The sequence below is a fragment of the Herpailurus yagouaroundi genome, unplaced genomic scaffold, assembly GCF_014898765.1.
Source record: "Herpailurus yagouaroundi ecotype Mexico unplaced genomic scaffold, PumYag 139, whole genome shotgun sequence".
Taxonomy (NCBI): Eukaryota; Metazoa; Chordata; class Mammalia; order Carnivora; family Felidae; genus Herpailurus; species Herpailurus yagouaroundi.
In genome coordinates this window covers 76,026,121-76,047,091 of record NW_024412394.1, presented here as the reverse complement: position 1 = coordinate 76,047,091, position 20,971 = coordinate 76,026,121, and the positions used below count along the sequence as shown (strand labels likewise).

Below are 20,971 nucleotides of genomic sequence, written 5' to 3'. Positions count from 1 at the left end.
TATTTTATTTTATTTTATTTTATTTTATTTTATTTTATTTTATTTTATTTTATTTTATTTTATTTTATTTTATGTTTATTTTGAGAGAGAGAGAGAGAGAGCATGAGCAGAGGAGGGACAGAGAGAAAAGGAAAGAGAGAATTCCAAGCAGGCTCCACACTGTCAGCTCAGAGCCCAATGCAGGGCTCAAACCCAGGAACCATGAGATCATGACCTGAGCTGAAACCAAGAGTTGGACGCTTAATTGACTGAGCCACCCAGGCATGCCATCAACGTTTTACTTTTAAGTTATTCTTTCTTGTTGTTTAACTTACCATACCAACTCTCTGTATTTTTAAAACATTACCCATGTTTTCTTTGAACCATTTCTAGAAAGAGTAATTGGAGAAATAGTTACCTACAATTATTTTTAAAGGATCAAATAGGGGCGCCTGGGTGGCGCAGTCGGTTAAGCGTCCGACTTCAGCCAGGTCACGATCTCGCGGTCCGTGAGTTCGAGCCCCGCGTCGGGCTCTGGGCTGATGGCTCAGAGCCTGGAGCCTGTTTCCGATTCTGTGTCTCCCTCTCTCTCTGCCACTCGCCCGTTCATGCTCTGTCCCTCTCTGTCCCAAAAACAAATAAAACGTTAAAGAAAAAAAAAAGGATCAAATATATAGAAATGGAATTAAACTTTTCTGTATCCTTTAGAATCAATGGCTAGAAAGTTCAGGGAAGCATATTTAGAATCAGTACAAGGAAGACTTCTTAGAAGTTTGAACTGTCAGGTAGACTGCCTGCATGGTTATAGGGGCCTTCAAAGTAGATGAGGAAACATTTGTGTAAGGAATTCAAGCATCTAATGAGTAAACGGATAACGTTCAAGGTACCACCTAGGAGGTACTGTAAACCTAAGCCAACAAATGAATTCAGCTGCTGACTTGTTTGTTGCAGAATGTGTACATGTATAAAATGTGGCTTCACTTTATATCATGGAATATTGAACATGATCTGTGCTAGATGTGGAACAAGTTCAGGAAAGTGCATCAAGAGCTCCACCTTTTTTTTTTTTTTTTTTTTTTTTTTTTTAGTGACCACAAGAATGCATTGGGTATTGAAAGAATTATAATAAGAAAAGAGTTCCACAGCTAATCTGGCTGGGTTGAGGTTCCAGCTTCAATACCTACTAGCTAATTACTGGCATTTTACTGGACTTTTCTGTGCCTTGGCTTTCTCACTGGTAAGATGGTGAGAATCACTCCATTTCATAGGGCTACTATGAAAATGAATGAGTTAATCCATATAAAGTGCTTATGATATAACCTGACATATAATAAATGCTAGTTAAGTGTTACTGTTATAGGCCTACAATTCTTTTTAGAAACCCCTGAGGCCAAATACATGTTGGAATGCAGATTTTTTGGTTTTCATTTTAGGAAAGTAATACAGTGCATATGTCCTATATTATGAAAGCTACCAGCAGTGCCTGCGACAACACCTGTAATCAAACATTTTAATCGTATTGCAGTGAAGCTATAAAACAACACTAAATGGAGTAAAGACACATCAATTCAGGTCAGACTTTCCTGCCAAATTAACTATTAGGAATTTCATTAACAATTAACAACTCGCTTCTTCAGAACTTTTTGGATTTTGAAGTTGTGATAAATGAATATGGACTATTGTCACCATCATCACCTGGCTCCTGCATGTGTCCAGGGACTTTGATCAGTGAGCCAGAACATGATTGTGCTCCAGGATGAAACCTCGATTGCTGCAGGGTGGATGATAACTGTAAAGGCCTTTTAAAGCTATAATGAGAAAAGCTCACATTACCTGAAGGGCACCTTAAGCTAGGCCTGCTAGGGTGCCTGGGATGGCAAAAGCTGCATCTTTTGATGACTGGAGCATAATTTGGAAAATGGGTGTTTGTTCAAAGTAGATCTAAAATCGCAGCTGTATTGTTTCATTTCCGCCTCAGCATCAGAAGTGTATTCACCTTCAAACTTGCTCTCCCATCATTGTGACTCAGATACTTTCTCTGACTGATTTGTGTGTGTGTGTCTGTGGGTCTTTCAGACTTGTTCAGCTCTCCTTAGTGGTTGCACTTAATTTAATTCTCCCATGTAAATGCTCATACTGATGCTTAATGCTGTATGATTCATTTTACTTCTTTAGTTGTCTAAACTCTTTGTTTTGAAGGGGAAAAAATCATCTTCATGTGTGTCTGTGTGTGTGTGTGTGTGTGTGTGTATGTATATATATATATACACATATATATGTATATATATGTATGTACATATATATGTACATATATATATGTATGTATATATATATATATACATACATATATATATATGTAATTTGTTAACAATAAAAATAGAAGTCCAGTTCAGTGAATCCTGCGGTCAGTCAGTAGAACAACAGAAAGCAGGCCTTGCATCACCTAGGGTTTCAGGAGGTTTCTTAATGAGGTAGGGGGAAAAAGAGGAAGGAGAAACCACCACTACCAACAACCACAAAATCGGAAAGGTCCACCCTGGATGATGTGCTGCATGTGGTTCCCACACTCAAAACATCGGTTCCAGTGGCACCATTGAGATTAGGCAGCAGTAATTCCTTACCATGTGTTCATGCTTTCGTGTTGTTTGTTTTTCACTTTTCTAAATCCACACACTCCTCTTCTGGGGAAGCCAATGAGGCATTTATTTAATGCTCCTGTCACTATTTTTGCTTCCAGCCTGGCTTTGGTGAGGGACACCAGCCTGCTGCCTAGAACCCAGCCCTCAGCTGTGGAAGGATGGTTGCTGGCAGGCTGATAACGTGAGACACATGTCCTGCTTGTTGACTGTGAGGACCTGGACCACCTCACCTTGGTTAACAAAGATTTCATTCTCCTTTAGCACATAGTAATCTTTGATGAATGAGGTCCCACTGCAGCATTTAAGGAGTCTCACTGTGTTTCTAAGACTTGATTGGTGTCCTGTGTCCGGGCTTGCTGGATGTCCGTGTTGGCGGCTTGCAGAATGATCTGCTCAGAAGTCTCCCTGTTCATGAGTGAAGAGTTGCTGGGGCCGTTGTCTGTGTTCTCTTCCAGGGCCAAGTAATTCATCTTCATGCTCCTTTTGAACATGAAGTTCAGGGTGAAGGACCCCTTCCTGAGTAGTTTGCTAAAGGTGACAGTTTGCTCAAAGAGGAGCACGTGCTTCTACTTGGTCTGGGATTGCATGCCTGCCTCCGGTTCAACCATGTAGAATGTGTCTTGCTGCAACAGTATCTTCAAAAGGCAGTCCTAGAGGGGCGCCTGAGTGGCTCAGTCAATTGAGTGTCCGACTCTTGATTTTGGCTCAGGTCATGATGCCTGGGTCATGGGTTCAAGCGCCACATGTGGCTCTGCACTGAGCATGGAGACTGCTTGGGATTCTCTCTCTCTGCCTCTGCCCCTCTCCTCTGCTTGCGCGCTCTCTCTTTCTAAAATAATAACTTTTTTAATTTTAAAAAGGCAGCCTGCATAATAGAAAATATTTGCCAACCATATGTTGGATAAGGGGTTAACATCCAAAATATATACAGGACTCATACAACAAAATCTGATTAACAAATGGGTAGAGAACTAAATGGACATTTTCCCGAAGAAGACATACAGATGGCCAACAGACACATGAAAAGATGCTCAACATCACTAATCATCAGGGAAATACAAATCAAAACCACAGTGAGATACCATCTTACATCTTTTAAAATGACCATCATCGTGAAGACGAGATAACAAGTGCTGATAAAGATGTGGAAAAAAGGAAACCCTTGTGCACTGTTGACAGGAATGTATTATTGGTTCAGCCACTATGGAAAATAGCATGGAGATTGCTCAAACAATTAAAAAAGAACTGCCATATGATTCAGCAATCCCATTTCTGGGTATATACCAGAGGAAATGAAAACAGGATATCGAGATATCCTGTACTCCCATGTTTACTGCAGCATTAGTCACAACAGCCAAGATATGGCAACAACCTAAGTGCCTGTCAACAAATGAATTAATAAAGAAGATGTGGTATGTGTATATACAATGGAGTACATTCAGCCTGAGAAAGAAGAAAATCGGCCATTTATAACAAGGACGGACCTTGTGAGGACATTATGCTAAGTAAAATAAGTCAGGCAGAAAGGCAAATGCTGTATGATATCACTTATATATAGCACCTAAAAGAGCCAAACTCAGGAGCGCCTGGGTGGCTCAGTCGATTAAGTGTCTGACTTTAGCTCAGGTCATGATCTCGCTGTTCCTGAGTTTGAGCCCCGCGTTGAGCTCTGTGCTGACAGCTCAGAGCCTGGAGCCTGTTCCGGATTCTGTGTCTCCCTCTGTCTCTCTCTCTACCCCTCCCTTGCTCATGTTCTGTCCCTCCCTCTAAAAAAATAAACACTAAAGAAAAAAAATTTTTTAAAGAGTCAAACTCTTATAAAAACAGAGTAAAATAGTGGTTGCCAGGGCCTGGAGGTTGAGGGAGAAGGAAAAGATATTTTTTAAGGGTACAAACATGCAGCTAGTAGACTAGACCTGGAGATCTGATGACCGCATAGTGAATGTAGACAACAATATTATAATCAAACCTGCTAAAAGACTAGATCTTAATCACTCCCACTATAAAAAAGAAATGGTAATTCCGTAACATGATACAAGTGTTAGTTTTCACTTCGATGGCAACCATGTTACCATATATATAAATGTATCCAGTCAACATGTTATATACCTTAGGTTTATACAATGTTACATGTTAAATATAATTCAATTAAAAAAGGGTTAGTTTGGGGCGCCTAGGTGGCTTGGTCGGTTAAGCGTCCGACTTCGGCTCAGGTCATGATCTCACGGTCTGTGAGTTTGAGCCCGGCATCGGGCTCTGTGCTGACTGCTCAGAGCCTGGAGCCTGTTTCAGATTCTGTGTCTCCCTCTCTCTCTGCCCCTCCCCTGTTCATGCTCTGTCTCGCTCTGTCTCAAAAGTAAATAAAGGTTAAAAAAAAATTAATTTGTAAAAAAAAAAAAAAAGGGGGGGGTTAGTTTACTCTTACATGTAAATCACACAGAGTAGTGTCCTGCACATGATGAGGTACTTAACTATAACAAGTAACACAAGTATCTCTCTCTAGCTAAATCTGTTTTGTTCCTGAATTTGGATAGCAAGGAATGTATCAGAAAATTCATCTTAATATATTCAAGTTCCTAGGAACATATATCTTGATATATTCATATTTCCTTACAGAAAGCAGGAGTTTAGATAATAAGGGCTATCTGTATTTATCTAGTACTTACTAGGTGCCAGGTTCTATTCTAAATCTTGCACATGTAATAACCCATTTATTTCTCAGAATAGTTGATTGCAGACTGCAATTATTATAACCCCATTTTTACAAATGCAGAAACTGAGGAACAGAAAAAAAGAAGTTGCTTCTTTTGGTGACTGGAACATAATTTGGAGAATGGAAGTTTGCTTCAAGTAGATATAAAATAGCAGCCACTCCTGCTCTCCCATTACTACGACTCAGGTGCTTTCCTGTGACTGTTTGTGTGAATATGTATTTGTGGGTCTTTCAGATTCATGCAGCTCTCTGTAGAAGTAGTTCAGTTCTCCCTCTTGTGTCCATTTCAGATACCCTTAAAGGAGGGCCAATTAGATTGTCCCAAGTAGATTTATGCAACAGCAGCTCAGATGTCTCTGGCTGGTTTATGAGTGACTGCCCTTAGTCAGTTTCCAATCTCTGGTCCAGTCCGCTGTTCCCACGTGGCAGTTTACAAAGAGGAGATTGTGGAGTTACCTGCTTGGTGGATGTTCCAGTGGTTGGCCTGCCTGGCACTATAACGAGGACGAAAGAATCACGTAAGCAATACAACAGTCGTCCGTGCTTGTGGATTTGTCAGTGCTGAGGAGCAATAGTTTAGACAGACAGAATAGCCTGATGAATCAATCTAAATAGCAGGTGGCTCTTGATGAGAAAAGTCTTGAGCTCAGTGGGTTTCAAAGAGATGAACAAAAAGGATGGCAGGGGTTTATCAAGACAGCACTGAGTCACTCCTGGTCAGGCTCTGCAGTAGTTTTTACGGTTTCTCCCCAGACCACATCTACCACCAATTCTGTGATATTTTTCTCCCTCCATCTGGAGGAGTTGTCCTTTTACATTTAAAATATTTTTATTTTGACATAATATCACTTGTAGAACAGTGCAAGAATAGTACACGTTGGTTTTGCTCTTGGGATGGCTGTTCAGTGTGCCTTCAGGGCACAGTTTTTACAGATCATCTGCTTGGTAGTGGGAACAACAAAAGCATCTTTAAGTTCCACCATAGCTCGTGTTCATTTTTCATGGCACTTTCTCTGCGTGTCACTCTACTGTTCAAGAAAGAGTTGGGTCTGTCTCCAACAGTAGCTCATCAAATTTTTTGGGTAACAGTTTTCAGAATCCTAAGTTCATTCTGTCCCTAATTAGGAGGCTGTTAATCTTCCTAATGCAAAGTATACAGTTATTTGCTAAATTCAGAACTCTTGAGAAAATGTCTCCAGAGACATAAAGCGCATCAAGTTGTTAATCAGTAAGCAGATCAGAAGGGTTAAGTATGAAAAGGGAATACTTAATCATGTATTCTACCAAAGTAAAATAAAGATACTCTGAATTTTCCCCTTAAAACGCCTTACCTACTCCTCACTCCTCATTTCAAAGCCATCTTAATTTGGCCAGCAATACAAAGGCCGTCGTCATCCAGACGTTCTGGGCTCTTTCTCGAAGAACACTTCAAGTTTTTCTTTAAGATGTTTGACACTTTACAGTGTCATTTTTAGGAATTCTTAAATGTGTGTTCTTTTGTTTTCTCTCTCATTTCAAGTGACTAAAGTCTGATTGCTTTGTGAAGGATTTTTTAATTTGAATTATAGCTTAAGGATATAGTATGAATCATTGAATCACAATATCTGGCTGGCCTCCAAGGCTGCAGGGAATTTCTCAGAGTTTGTGTGTGTGTTTTTAAATGTGTTACTCTGGGGGCACCTGGCTGGCTCTGTCGGTTAAGCATCCGACTTTGGCGCAGGTCATGATGTCACAGTTCATGAGTTCAAGCCCCGTGTCAGGCTCTGTGCTTACAGCTCAGAGCCCAGAGCCTGCTTTGGATTCTGTGTCTCCCTCTCTCTCTGCCCTTCCCTCTGCTTGTGCTCTGTCTCTCTCTCAAAAATAAAATAAACGTTAAAAAAAAATAAGCAACATGTCACTTTGTATACACTGCACAGAGTTAGAGTTCAAAGGCAGGGTATCAGTTGACTCTTAAGTAATAAAGGATACTTTTGCTATTTGCTGAGAAATAGCATTGTAGGAGATAATTTGATGTTGCAATTATATATTTGGTGCTACTAAATTATACTCACAAGTCTAGGTAGGAAGCACAATCTAAATTTCAAAAACAAGCACGATGGGGGCAGCTGGGTGGTTAGTCACTTAAGCGTCCGACTCTTAATTTTGGCTCAAGTCATGATCTTGTGGTTTATAAGTCTGAGCCCCACATTGGGCTCTGCACTGACAGTGTGGAGCCAGCTTGGGATTCTCTCTCTGCCCCTCTCCCACTTATGCTCTCGCTCTCTCAAAATAAATAAAAAATATTTTTAAAAATCTTTAAAGAAATAAAAAATAATTAAAAAATAAAAACAAGCATGATAGCAATTTATCATTTTGCTCAATAAACCTGTCTTGAGCACTAAACATCGTCTTGCTGTCTGCTACTCACACGACAAAGATGAAAAGGCAAGGCATTTGTTCTCAAGATGCTCAGAACTTTTTTTTTATGTTTATTTATTTTTGAGAGACAGAGACAGAGACAGAGCACAAGCAGGGGGAGGGGCAGAGAAAGAGGGAAACACAGAATCGGAAGCTGGCTCCAGGCTCTGAGCTGTTACCACAGAGCCCAACACTGGGCTCGAACTCACGAACCACGAGATCATGACCTGAGCTGAATGAAGTTGGATGCCTAACCGACTAAGCCACCCAGGCGTCCCAAGATACTCAGACTTTGCAGTGAGACAGACAAGTAGTCATTTATTGTCCATGTGATTCTAACAGCCGTAGAAGAGCCACAGCACCAGTCACTCGACTGATGTTCAGTTTTCTAGCCCATACCAGGCCTACCAGTCAGAATCTCAGAGGTGGGACCTGGGGAACTCTGTTATTACAACCAACCGTGGCCCTCATTAATGAGCCAGACTTAGGAACCACTGCTCCCAGGTAAGATTCTCTGCACACCAGACAACCTGTCTGTCCCTTCCTCCAGATCTTGTGAAGCTGCATCTCTGGTGACATCCTCCTCAGATTAGCCTCAGGTTAAGGCGAGGAGACAGGGAACAAATCCTTCTCCCCAACCCCACTGAGATGGCTCTGACTCCTGGGGGTGCTGAGGAGGCTCTGGAACAGGATGAGACGTATCCCTTACAGCCATCCAAGTATGCTACCAGGGTGTGAAAATGTAAGTTCATGCCATGCACTCTGAGAGTTTCTGTTCTTTCTAGATGTTCCGTATGGGCTGCCCTGGCTTGTGTCTTGTCTCTTGTTACCCTTCATTGAATCAATCTGCAGTAAAAGGTGATTTGTCAACTTTATCAGTCTTATTTTTTAATAGTTTTGTAATACATATTCATGGATTGTGAGAATATCATTAATATATTTTTGTTTTGTATAGTTTTTTGAGGCTTTTTACCCCACTTTTTGGGTGCTAAATAGTTGTTGTTTTTTTTTAATTGGGGCCCTATTCTGAAAGTGTTAGATAATCTAGAAACAGATACATGAGTATGACATCACAGGCTATTTTTTGGCCTGATTCTTTGCATGAGGAAACCACTCAAACATTGGAGTAGTTTTTGCTATAGCCAAAGGATCTAGAGCTCATTAGAGAGATTTGCCGGATATCACTCAGGGGAGGCTAACTGCTATAGCAAACAGTGGCTTAACACAATCTAAGGTTGTGTCTTGCTCATCAATGTGTGGAAGAGGAGTTGTTCTAGCCCATGAAATCATTCAAGGACCCCGGCCCCTTCCACCACAGAGCTCTTTAGCCTTCGGGACTGGTCCTCAAGTGTTCTCACTGGCATAATGTTCCTAAGTTTCATCCACGCTGTGGCATGTACCACCAATAGCTTTCTATTCATAGCCAAATAGTATTCCATTATATGAATATACCACAGTTTGTTTATCCATTTATCTATTGATAGAAATTTGGGCTTTCCACTTTTTGGTTATTATGAACAATGCTACCAAGAAGATTCACATACAAGTTTTTGTGTGGATATATGTTTTCATTGCTCTTGGGTATGTAATAGGAGAGATCACTTGGTCATATGTTAACAGTATTTAACTTTTTAAGGAACCGTCAAACCTTTGCAATGCCACTGTACCATTGTACAGTCCCTCAAGCGGTGTAGGTGGGTTCCAATGTCTCTGTATCCTTGCCAATACTTGTAGTTGTCTGTGATGATAACAGTTCTAGTGTGTCTTTAGTATCTTGCCTGTGGTCTTGATTCGCATTTCCTTAATGACTGATGATACTGAGCATCTTTTCACGTGCTTATTGGTCATCTGTGTATCGTCATTGGAGCAACATCTATTCAAATCCTTTGCCCATTTTTTAACTGGATTTTGTGCCTTTTTATTGTTGAGTTTTAAGAGTTATTTATATTTTTTGGATAAAGTCCTTTCTCAGCTATATGATATGCAAATAATTTCATTCTGTGAGGTTTTTTTCACTTCTTTGATGGCATTCCTTGAAGCACAAAGTTGTTAATTTTGATGAAGTCCATTTCATCTGTCTTTTTTTGCTTGTGCTTTTGGTGTCATGACCGCCACAGGTTGTTTTACAACTTGAAAGCAACGAAGGCTTTCTTTAGAGTGAGGTTATGTTTCTTTGGCAGCATGGATCTCCTGGAATCATAGGCCTCTCATCCCTTTGCTTCCAGTCAAATGCCTGTGCTGGTATCCAGAGTTCTTTTCTTCATGGATATCTCAAGTCTGGTTTGCTGGGTTTTTGTTTTCTTTCCTTCTTTGCCTTTGTCTTAGTGTGGGCTGCTATAACAAAATACCATTTACTGGTGGCTTACACAGCAGACATTTATTTCTCACAGTTCTGGAAACTGGAAAGTTCAAGATCAAGGTGCTGACAGATTCAGTTCCTAGTGAGGACCCTCTTCTTGGCTTGTAAACAGCTGCCTTCTTGCTGTGTGCTCACAAGGTCTTTCCTTGGTTTGTGTGTGCGTGTTCAGGTATGTGTCTGTGGGAGAAAGAGAGAGAGAGAGAGAGAGCACGAGAGAGAGCACGAAGAGAGCTCCTCCTCTTCACACGAGGACATTAATTCCCTTATGGGAGCACTACCTTCATGAGGTCATCTTACCTAATTACCTCCTTAAGGCCCCAACTCATAATATTATCACGTTGCTGGTTAGGGCTTCAACATGTGGATTTGGGGGAATCGCAAACATTCAGTCCATTGTAGTCTCCTTTTTTTTTTTATTGTGGTAAATAAAAATCATAACATAAAACTTACCATCCTAATTATTTCTAAGTGTACAGTTCAGTGATGTTAAGTATATCCATATCACCTTGTTGTACAACTAATCTTCAGAACCCTTTTCATCTTGCAGAACTAGAACTCTGTACCCGTTAAACAACAACTCCCCATTTTCCCTTCTCCCCCATCCCCGGAAAGCACCATTTTACTTTCTGTGGCTATAAGTTTGACTGCTCTAGAAATCCCATATAAGTAGATTCATATCACATTTATCTTTTGTGACTGACTTATTTCACTTAGTATAGTGTCCTCAAGGTTCGTCCCTATTGTAGTAAGTAGCAGATTTCCTTTCTTTTCAAGATTGAATAATATCTCATTGTGCGTGTATATATAGGTATACGTACATCACTTTTGTTTGTGCATCCATGTTCCCTGGGGTTGCTTCCACCTCTGGGCCATTGAGAACAGTATTACTGTGAGCATGAGTGTGGCTTCCATTCCTCTTTTATTCACCCTAATGTTGTCTGCCTTCAGGGCATCTAAACTGAAGGTTTCACCCTTAACCTGGGTCATTTTGTACACCTGGGAAAATTTACTGGGGCTCTGTTGTTCAAAGCCCTTTCTTGCTCTTACTCTCTGAGGTCTAGAAGCAGTTGTGTTTTCCAGCCTTTCAAAACTTCACATTTCTGAGCTGTGTATTCTCTTCATTACTCCTTGAAAATTCATCAGTTCTCTCCTGTGCTCATCTCTTTCCTGCAATATTTTGAATATTTTGCCAAAGGAAGTTTTTCTTGCTTATGTCATAGTCTCATGTGGGTTGAGGGTGGGGTGCTCTGCTCCACACACTCATCCAGGGCCCAGGCTTCGTCCCTCAGGTGGCTCTCTGACTCTGGGCCTTATCCTGGTCTATGCTGGCAGAGGGAGAGGATGAGGAGGGTTGCATAGGGACGTAGGTGCCCGACCTGGAAATGGCATACATTCCTCCACCCCCATTCCATTGACAAAACTTATTTACCACAGTTCTACTCACCCATAAAAGAGAATGGGAAACGTGGTCTGGCTCTGTGCCTGGGGCGAAGGGGAAACAAGGTTTGGTGAGCACATAGCAGCCAGTGCCACAGGTGAGAACTGAATTTATGGATATCGGCACATAGGTGGTGATTAAAGCCATGAGTGGAGATGGGGATCACCCCATAAAGGATGTAATGGGACTACTGGGAGAGCATTGCAAAATCAAGAGCACTATCTGGAGGGCCTGTAATAGTACAAATAATTTGTGTAACCTAACCTTAGAATAGAAAAGGTATCACTGTGTTTTTAGGAAAGGGAAAACGTGGATTAAAAATGGAAAAGTAGCTTTTTCAAAAACTGGAATGTTTTCACTCCTTGGGGTTAATGTAGAAAAAGCTCCACATATTAGCATGATTATTTTATGACTGTTGAAGCCTGTAAGTATAAAATGGCTCTGAATTTTAGAAATACTGAACTAAGTGAAGATTTTTTTTTTGCCATGTATTTTGTGAATGTTTATTGAGCATTTAATATGTGACAGGCATGTGAGCATGGTAACAATAAGTCATAGCCCTTCAAGGAGATCAAATCAAGTAGGAAAAAGATAAGGTAAGTCAATGAATGTCTAAACCATTCAGGCAGATTCTTTAAGACCACACAGGATGGGGCGCCTGGGTGGCTCAATCCGTTAAGCATCTGACTCTTGGTTTCGGCTCAGGTCATGATCTTGTGGTTCATGAGCTCAAGCCTCACCTTGGGCTCCATGCTGATAGCATGGAGCCTGCTTTGGATTCTCTGTCTCTCTCTCTTCCCTGTGTGCACACGTGCTCTCTTTCTCTCTGTCTCTCAAAAATAAATGAATAAACATAAACACACACACACACACACACACACACACACACACACACACACACACACACAGAAACATTTAAAGACCACACAGGAACTGTTTAAGATGTCACACTACAGTGGCAGTCTTCAGGTAAAAGAGCACTGGTTTTGGAGCTAAGCAGGTTTGGGTTCGAATGGGAGCTCAGCTCTGCCGCTCTCTGTCACCTTCAACTTCTATTTTCCTTATTTCTAGGTTGGTGATATGTTATCTTACCTGTTAAGTTTTTGTGAATATTAGGGAGAGTGTATATACATAAAACCTAGCACAATGCTTGGTATTACAAATACGGTATTATTGTTATTGAAGAAGGTGGAGGTCATACTAGATTGGAAAAATGATTATTACCCTACACTAATCCATGAGTTCATTCATTCAGTATTTAGTGAGCCATCACTATGCACAAAGTACTTAGGATTAGCCTCTGTGTGTGTGTGTGTGTGTGTGTGTGTGTGTGTGTGTGTGTGTGTTTTACCAAAACCTCATTTGGTTTTTAATGCAGCAATGTTTGTGTCACAGATCTGCAACCACCAGGTGTGTATATAGCCTTCCTCTGTTTCAAATGACCAGAAACGACTCTTCTGTTTCTCATTGCTCACATTTTCACTAACTGTCCATCAGCCTTTTTTCTTCACATGTAAATTGTCCTTAGCCCCCTTCCTTAAACTTATTTGTTCCCCCTCACCCCCCCCCCCCAGTTACCTCAGGAATAATTCACCTCCTTCTTTCTGTCTGCTTGTTCATTTCCCTTCTCACATCATGGGTAGTTTTAAGATTATGTACCTTACAGATACGCAGGAGTCTCCACAGAAGTGTCTCCTTGCTGATGCTAATGCTGACAGGTACGCCATCATCCATGGCTCATGTATTGTCTGGCAGGCGCTGTGTAGAACCTCCCCCTCCTCCATCAGTTCTGTTGGAAACTAACTGAAGGCAGGGACCACTGTATACCTTCCTGAATTGTCATTATAGTCCTCTGCACACAGGAAATGTATTATAAATATTTGTAGATCAGAGAGAGGACGAACAGTTTTATCTCATATTGAAAATATTTTTTAAAAAATCACTTCAATGCAATTGTACTTTGTTTCATTGCCAGTATTTCAGTAATATTCCTTTTCTATGATAAATGCAAACAGCCTCACTTCAGTATGGATTAAATGTGCTTTGTGAGATTAGTTAGGAACAATTTACTACCTTTTTTTTTTTTTTTTTTTTTTTTTTTTTTTTGGCAAACCGGATTCCATGGCCTACACAACTGCCTTCACAAAGCCATTTTGGCACATAAATTATAAGATGTAGACTATTCAGAATTTTCCCCTTTCAATAATTTTTTTTTAAAATATTTATTTTGAGAAAGAGCAAGTGAGCAGTGGAGGGGCAGAGAGGGAATCCCAAGCAGGCTGTGCACTGTCAGCACAGAGCCCGACGGAGGGCTTGAACTCACAAACTGCTACCTCATGACCTGAACCGAAATCAAGAATGGGATGCTTAACCAACTGAGCCACCCAAGTGCTCCCCTTTCAGTAAAATTTCAAAAGGATTTCATTTTAAAGGGGGATTTAGTGCCTTGTTTGTGTTTCTCCTTAATGAGTGTCTTCTTGTGCCATTTACTACAAATAAAGACTCTTAAACTTTTTCAGTCTCATGAGCTGGTCACTGGAGCCAACTGGAAATAGATTAGAGATTAACAAATGTAGCACATGTTTGCTGATGTCACAGGGCTGTGACTACTCAGAGGCAGATATGCCACTATAACTAAAAATGGTCATTGAATGGAGAGCATACAAATTTACAGAGAAAAAAAGAATCTATATTTGTTATTAATGAATATGCCATGCTATTTTGAGGACTTGCCCATCAATGATAAATTTAACAACAATATCTAAGTTATGTCATATCCACACACCCATGGCGCCACTGCTCTGTTCAGGACTTGTGTGCCTCTTCCTGGACCATGGCTCTGATCTTCTCCATGTGTCCTGTCCATCTAACCTGCCCACTGTGCCCAGACCTCCTCAGTCTTCCCTTTACTGTTGCTCCTCAACATATATTTGCTCCTTTTCATATATTTGTTGGCTATCTATATGTCTTCTTTGGAAAAATAAGTATTCAGATTCTCTGCCCATTTTTAAATTGGATTGTTTGGTATTTTGGGTGTTCATTTGTATAAGTTCTTTATATATTTTGGATATTAACCCCTGATCAGATTTATCATTTATAAATATCTTTTCCCATTCAGTAGGTTGTCTTTTTGTTTTGTTGATGATTTCCTTCACTGTGCAAAAGCTTTTTATTTTGATGTAGTCCCAATAGTTTATTTTTGTTTTCATCTCCCTGCTCTTAGGAGACTTATCTAGAAAATTATTGCTATGGCTGATGTCAGAGAAGTTACTGCCTGTGTTCTCTTCTAGGATTCTTGTGATTTCAGGTCTCTTGTTTTACTTTTGTGCATAATACTAGAAAGTAGTCCAGTTTCATTCTTTTACATGTAGCTGTCCACTTTTCCCAGCACCGTGTATTGAAAAACTGTTTTTTTTCCCATTGTATATTCTTGCCTTCTTTGTCATAGATTAATTGACCATATAATCATGGGTTTATTTCTGGAGTCTCTATTCTGTTCCACTGATCTATGTGTCTATTTTTGTGCCGGTACTATGTTGTTTTGATTACTACAGCTTTGTGTAGTATATCTTGAAATCTAGAATTATGATACCTCCAGCTTGGTCTTCTTCCTCAAGATTGCTTTGACTATTTGGGGTCTTCTGTGATTACATATAAATTTTAGTATTATTCATTCTAGTTCTGTGAAAAATACTGTTGGTATTTTAATAGAGATTGCATTGAATTTGTAGATTGCTTTGGGTAGTATGGACATTTTAACAATATTTGTTCTTCCATTCCATGAGCATGGAATATCTTTTCATTTGTTTGTGTCATCTTCATTTTTTTTTATAGTTTTCAGAATATAGGTCTTTTACCTCTTTGGTTAAGTTTATTCGCAGGTATTTTATTCTTTTTACTGCAACTGTAAATACTGTTGTTTTTAAAATTTCTCTTTGCAACTTCATTGCTAGTGTATGGAAAAGCCACAAGTTTCTTGGTACTAATTTTGTAGACTGCCACCTTACTGAATTTGTTTATTACTTCTAGTAGTTTTTTTGGTGAACTATTTAGGATTTTCTGGACCTGAATAGACATTTTTTTAATATGAAATTTATTGTCAAATTAGTTTCCATACAACACCCAGTGCTCATCCCAACAGGTGCCCTCCTCAATGCCCATCACCCACCCTCCCCTCCCTCCCACCCCCCATCAACCCTCAGTTTACTGAATAGACATTTTTCCAAAGAAGATACACGGATGGCCAACAGACACATAAAAAGATGCTCAGCATCGCTAATCATCAGGGAAATGCAAATCAAAACCACAATGAGATATTACCTGTTAGAATGGCTAAAATCAAAAAGACAAAAAACAACAACTGTTGGTGAGGATATGGAGAAAAAGGAACAGCTGTGCATTGTTGGTGGGAATGTAAATTGGTACAGCCACTATGGAAAACAGTATGGAGGTTCCTCAAAAAATTAACAATAGAAATACCATAAGGTCTAGTAATTCCACTGTTAGAAAACAAAAACACTAATTCAAAAAAATATATGTACCCCCGTGTTCATTGCAGCATTATTTACAATAGCCAAGACATGGAAGCAACCTAAGTGTCCACCAGTAGACATATGGATAAGAAAAATGTGTGTGTGTGTGTGCACATGTGCACGTGCGTGCGCACGCACACAGATACACACGCGCACACACACACACTGTAATATTACACAGTCATAAAGAAAGGATGAGATGATGCCATTTGAGACAACATGGATGGACCTCGAGGGTATTATGCTGAGTAAAATAAGTCAGACTGAGAAAGACAAACACCGTATGATTCTACTCATAAATTAAATCTAAAAAAATAAATTAAAAAAAAAGCAGAATCAGAACTATAAATATAGAGAACAAACTGATGGTTGCCAGAGGGGAGGGGAATGGGAGTTTGGGGAAAATATGTGAAAGGGAGAGGGAATAAGTTCAGTTTGGAATGAGTAAATCACAGTTCAGTTATGGAATGAGTAAGCTATGCAAATAAAAAGCAGAGCATAAGGAATACAGTCATTGATATTGTAGTAGTGATGTAATGGAACAGATGGTAGCTACACTTGTGATGAACATAGCATAATGTGTAAACTCGTCAAATCACTAAGTTATGCACCTGAAATTAATGTAACATTGTGTGTCACCTAAGCTCAGAACAAAGAGTAATGCTGATCAGTCCTTATTTTTCCTAATTTCCTTTCCCTCCCTCTCTTCCCCTTCCTCCTTTCTCCTCTTTCCCTCCATCCCTCTCTCTGTGTCTCTGACCCTTGTTTCTTTCACTTTTAGAAAAATCAAAAGAAGTGAGCACACAAGAAGTTTTTGCTTTAACCACTCAGCATTCTCCAAAGTCACCCTTACCCCTTACTTTCACTCCCTCACAAATATATATATATATACATATATATATACACACACATATATATATATATATATATATGTATATATAATCTCCACTTTAAAAGTCCAGATGTTGGGGCACCTGGGTGGCTAAGTCGGTTGAGCGGCCGACTTCGGCTCAGGTCATGATCTCGCGTTCTGTGAGTTCAAGCCCCGTGTCGGGCTCTGTGCTGACAGCTCAGAGCCCGGAGCCCGTTTCAGATTCTGTGTCTCCCTCTCTCTCTCTGCCCGTCCCCCATTCATACTCTGTCTCTCTCTGTCTCAAAAATAAATAAACATTAAAAATAAATAAATAAATAAAAGTCCAGATGTTGTGAAGGGCCCAGTTCAAAAGCTACTTTGCATTGTTTCTCTAATCATCTCTTCCAACCATAGAAATGAATACACATCATCTTTACTTCCCCTGGGAACTTTATCCTTCCAGAATGTATCATAGTCTGCCCTGTCTTACCATTATAGCTGGTAGATTACAAGATCCTTAAGAATAGTATCTGTGTTTAATTTAATTTTGTACACCTCTTAGCACCCAGCAGAGGGATCTGCTCATAGTAGGGGCACAAGAAATATTTATTTAACAATAACTCCTTTCAGCATACGCTGCCTTAATATACTTCCTTTGAAATTGGCATTTGTGATACCTCCTTGTATCATTCCATATTCTCTTCCATGCAGTTTCTCTAGATTTTCAAGGAACAAGATTTTCTTTTTATTAACAAGTTTAATTTTGCTATTTATTTGAATCTCAGCAGTCAGTGAATTGTACCCTCTCTTTTAATAGCCTCGTGTGCAAGCTGAACACAAGGACCACCATTCTGGCAGCAACTAACCCCAAAGGCCAGTATGACCCCCACGAGTCCGTGTCCGTGAACATTGCCCTTGGCAGCCCACTTTTAAGTCGATTTGATCTGATCCTGGTTTTGCTTGATACCAAGAATGAAGACTGGGATCGTATAATTTCCTCCTTTATCTTAGAAAACAAAGGTATGTGGAGATAAATCATTCACATTGGTGGAGAAAAAGTAGACACAACCAGATGAAATTCTCTTTGAAGAAAATTAAGTAAATACTCAAGGTACCTACCTAACCGGCAATAGAGAGATGCTTAGACCGAAGGCAGCAAGAGGAGCCACTTAGTGTGTCCAGAATAATGAGCAGAAAGAAGGAGGCCTGCTGATGATCTTATAGTTGGTAAATATGTTCTTTGTGATGAAAAGAGGGCAACCTTATGGTAAATAGTTACCACTCACCTCTTGCACGCAAAGAAAACTGGACTGAATTATGAAACAGAAATCTCTAAATGTGTGTTTCTCTTTAAGTTAAATTAGATTTATTCAAATACTGTGTATTACTATAGGACAGACCAGAATTATTCTGGATAATTTTAGTGCCTGTAGGAAGTTTACCTTCATTAAGCTTAGATCCTAAGGCTGCTTGTTCTTGAACTATATGCCATGCAGAATCAGGTCTAGGTTTCAGTGGCCACAAACCTGAAGGTTATCTTTTTTAAAGATGAACACAAGAACGTTATCAAAACCCTTTAAGTGAGATGTTTGCCTGTTCTTAGAAATTGCTGACCTAGCACCTGATATTTACAGGTTACCCAAGCAAATCAGAAAAGCTCTGGAGCATGGAAAAGATGAAAACCTATTTCTGCCTGATTCGAAATCTACAGCCCACACTGTCTGACGTGGGTAATCAGGTTCTTCTCCGGTACTACCAGATGCAGAGGCAGAGTGATTCCCGGAACGCTGCCCGGACCACCATCCGCCTGCTGGAAAGCTTGATCCGATTGGCAGAAGGTTTATTTCTTTCAACAAATAATACTTCTATTGGGTGCCCAATGCGTGCAAGGCATGGAGCTTGGCACCATGATTCAAAGATGAATAAGAAGATTTTCTAAGGTGTTCATAGTTGCTTGAAAAGCAAAGGCTCTGAGCTATGAAACCTGCATTCTTCTGAGGACAGATTATGAGTATTGAGTAGAGTGTAGCATCATTAAAAAGACTCTTGGTGACATGATTCATTTAGAAAGTCTTATTTACTAACATTTGTTTCTCAGTGGTGGTCTGTTAGCATTTTCGGTGGAATACTTGCTTGTTTAGAGTTGTTTCCAGTGAAGCATATCTGTTTTTTTCTCATTAGTTGCCATTCACAGGCCACCACTAACATAACAGATGACCCCAACCCTAAGGCATGAGACTTACATGCATACATACAACTAACATGTATCTCAAGACTTTTTTTCTAGGGGCACCTGGGTGGCTCAGTCGGTTAAACATCCAACTTCAGCTCAGGTCCTGATCTCACGGTTCATGAGTTCGAGCCAGTGTTGGGCTCTGTGCTGACAGCTCAGAGCCTGGAGCCAGAGATGCCAGAGATGAGAAATGACTTTAATATTGTGTATTTCTATAATAGACTAGAAAATGAGGATTAATGGGGCACCTGGGTGGCTCAGTCAGTTAAGTGTCTGAGTCTTGGTTTCAGCTCAGGTCATGACCTCACGGTTTGTGGGATCGAGCCCCGTGTTGGGCTCTATGCTGACAACGCCTGGGATTCTCTCTCTCCCTGTCTCTCAGTTCCTCCCCCACTCACACAAATGCACCTTCTCTCTCTCTCCCTCTCTGTCTGCAAAATAAGTAAATAAACATTTTTTTAAATGGAGATTAAAAGTTGTTGAATATTAGCTATATGCTTATATAACCCCTTTCTTTATATTCTTTCTATATATTAACCCCTTTCTATATATTCTTTTCTTGTTGGAGCCCAGAGTACGTTCATGTAAATACCCAGAATTGACATGGGCTGTGAAAGATTAGGCCCATCATTAGAGAAACAACTTTAAAACTAATTGAAATTAGACTTCTGTGGGGTGCCTGGGTGGCTCATTTGGATAAGAGTCTGACTCTTGATTTTGGCTTAGGTCTTGATCTCAGGGTTGTGATTAAAGCCCCGCATAGGGCTCCAGGCTGGGTGTGGAGCCTACTGAAGGAAGGGAGGAAGGGAGGAAGGTTGTTTTAGTAAAACAACCTTGTTTTAGTAAAATGAATTTGGTACTAGTAGCTCATTCATAAAATGTAATTTTTCAGGGGGTCAGGTAAAGTATTACATTTATCCCCTCAGATGTGCATCAAAAAATTTCTGTCTTCATAATTTTCTTAGCTCATGCTCGCCTGATGTTTCGTGACACTGTGACTCTGGAAGATGCTATTACAGCAGTGTCAGTAATGGAATCCTCGATGCAGGTAAGGGTATTTTGCACCTAATATTTGAACTCTAACTATAAGCATGTAAAAAAAAAAAAAGACAATTTATAGCATATCAGGAGTTGTAAAAGTGATCATAATCTAGATCTAATAATTTCAGGAAATATATCCAAAGGAAACCATTTAAAAGAAGGGGAAAACATGGTCGTGGAAGCATTCTTTGCGTCAGTAGCATTGCTTTTGCCAACTAGTGTGCAGCAGTGGGTGTCACTCTTTTTTCCTCAACACGTCTGAGGGGCGCTCATGGTGCCACTAGTGACAGTGTGCTTCCTGGAGCAGTTCTTGCCACCAGGAACTGGAGGGAGAGAACTGTTGAAATTTGCAAAAGGCCCAGTTGACTGACAGCCAAGATGGGAGTAGAGAGGGCCGATCTGGGATCAGTGGCCTCCAGCATATGCTTCCTCTATGCAGGCTGACTGGTTGACTCTCTCTGGTATTTTCCATTTTCTCGATACCCCTTCAGGGAGGTGCACTGCTAGGAGGTGTGAATGCACTTCACACTTCCTTTCCTGAAAACCCTTTGCAGCAGTACCAGAGGCAGTGTGAACTCATTCTGGAAAAGCTGGAGCTGCACAACCTCTTGAGTGAAGAGTTAAGAAGACTTGAAAGGTGAGAAGAGAAATCCAAGAAAAGGCTTATAATGGAAAATCCTTGTTTGACACTTCGTGAAATGAAGGAAGTGGAAATTAAGTGGAAAATCTGTCTGTACTATCTGTAGGGGATTGTTTCAGTTGTCTGTTGCTGTATAATCAACTACCC

At 40.2% G+C, this 20,971-nt stretch overlaps 1 protein-coding gene across 5 annotated transcripts in view; it reads left to right on the top strand.

Annotated features, from left to right (window-relative positions):
* The window catches only part of MCM9 (minichromosome maintenance 9 homologous recombination repair factor), a 117,672-nt gene that overhangs the window by 88,891 nt on the left and 7,810 nt on the right, over positions 1 to 20,971 (top strand). For all 5 annotated transcript variants that reach the window (XM_040474493.1, XM_040474492.1, XM_040474494.1 and 2 more), the window contains 4 exons: positions 17,728 to 17,930; positions 18,545 to 18,748; positions 20,109 to 20,191; positions 20,676 to 20,821. In XM_040474493.1, coding sequence (XP_040330427.1) covers positions 17,728 to 17,930; positions 18,545 to 18,748; positions 20,109 to 20,191; positions 20,676 to 20,821 — 636 coding nt within the window. The remainder of the gene's footprint in view (positions 1 to 17,727; positions 17,931 to 18,544; positions 18,749 to 20,108; positions 20,192 to 20,675; positions 20,822 to 20,971) is intronic.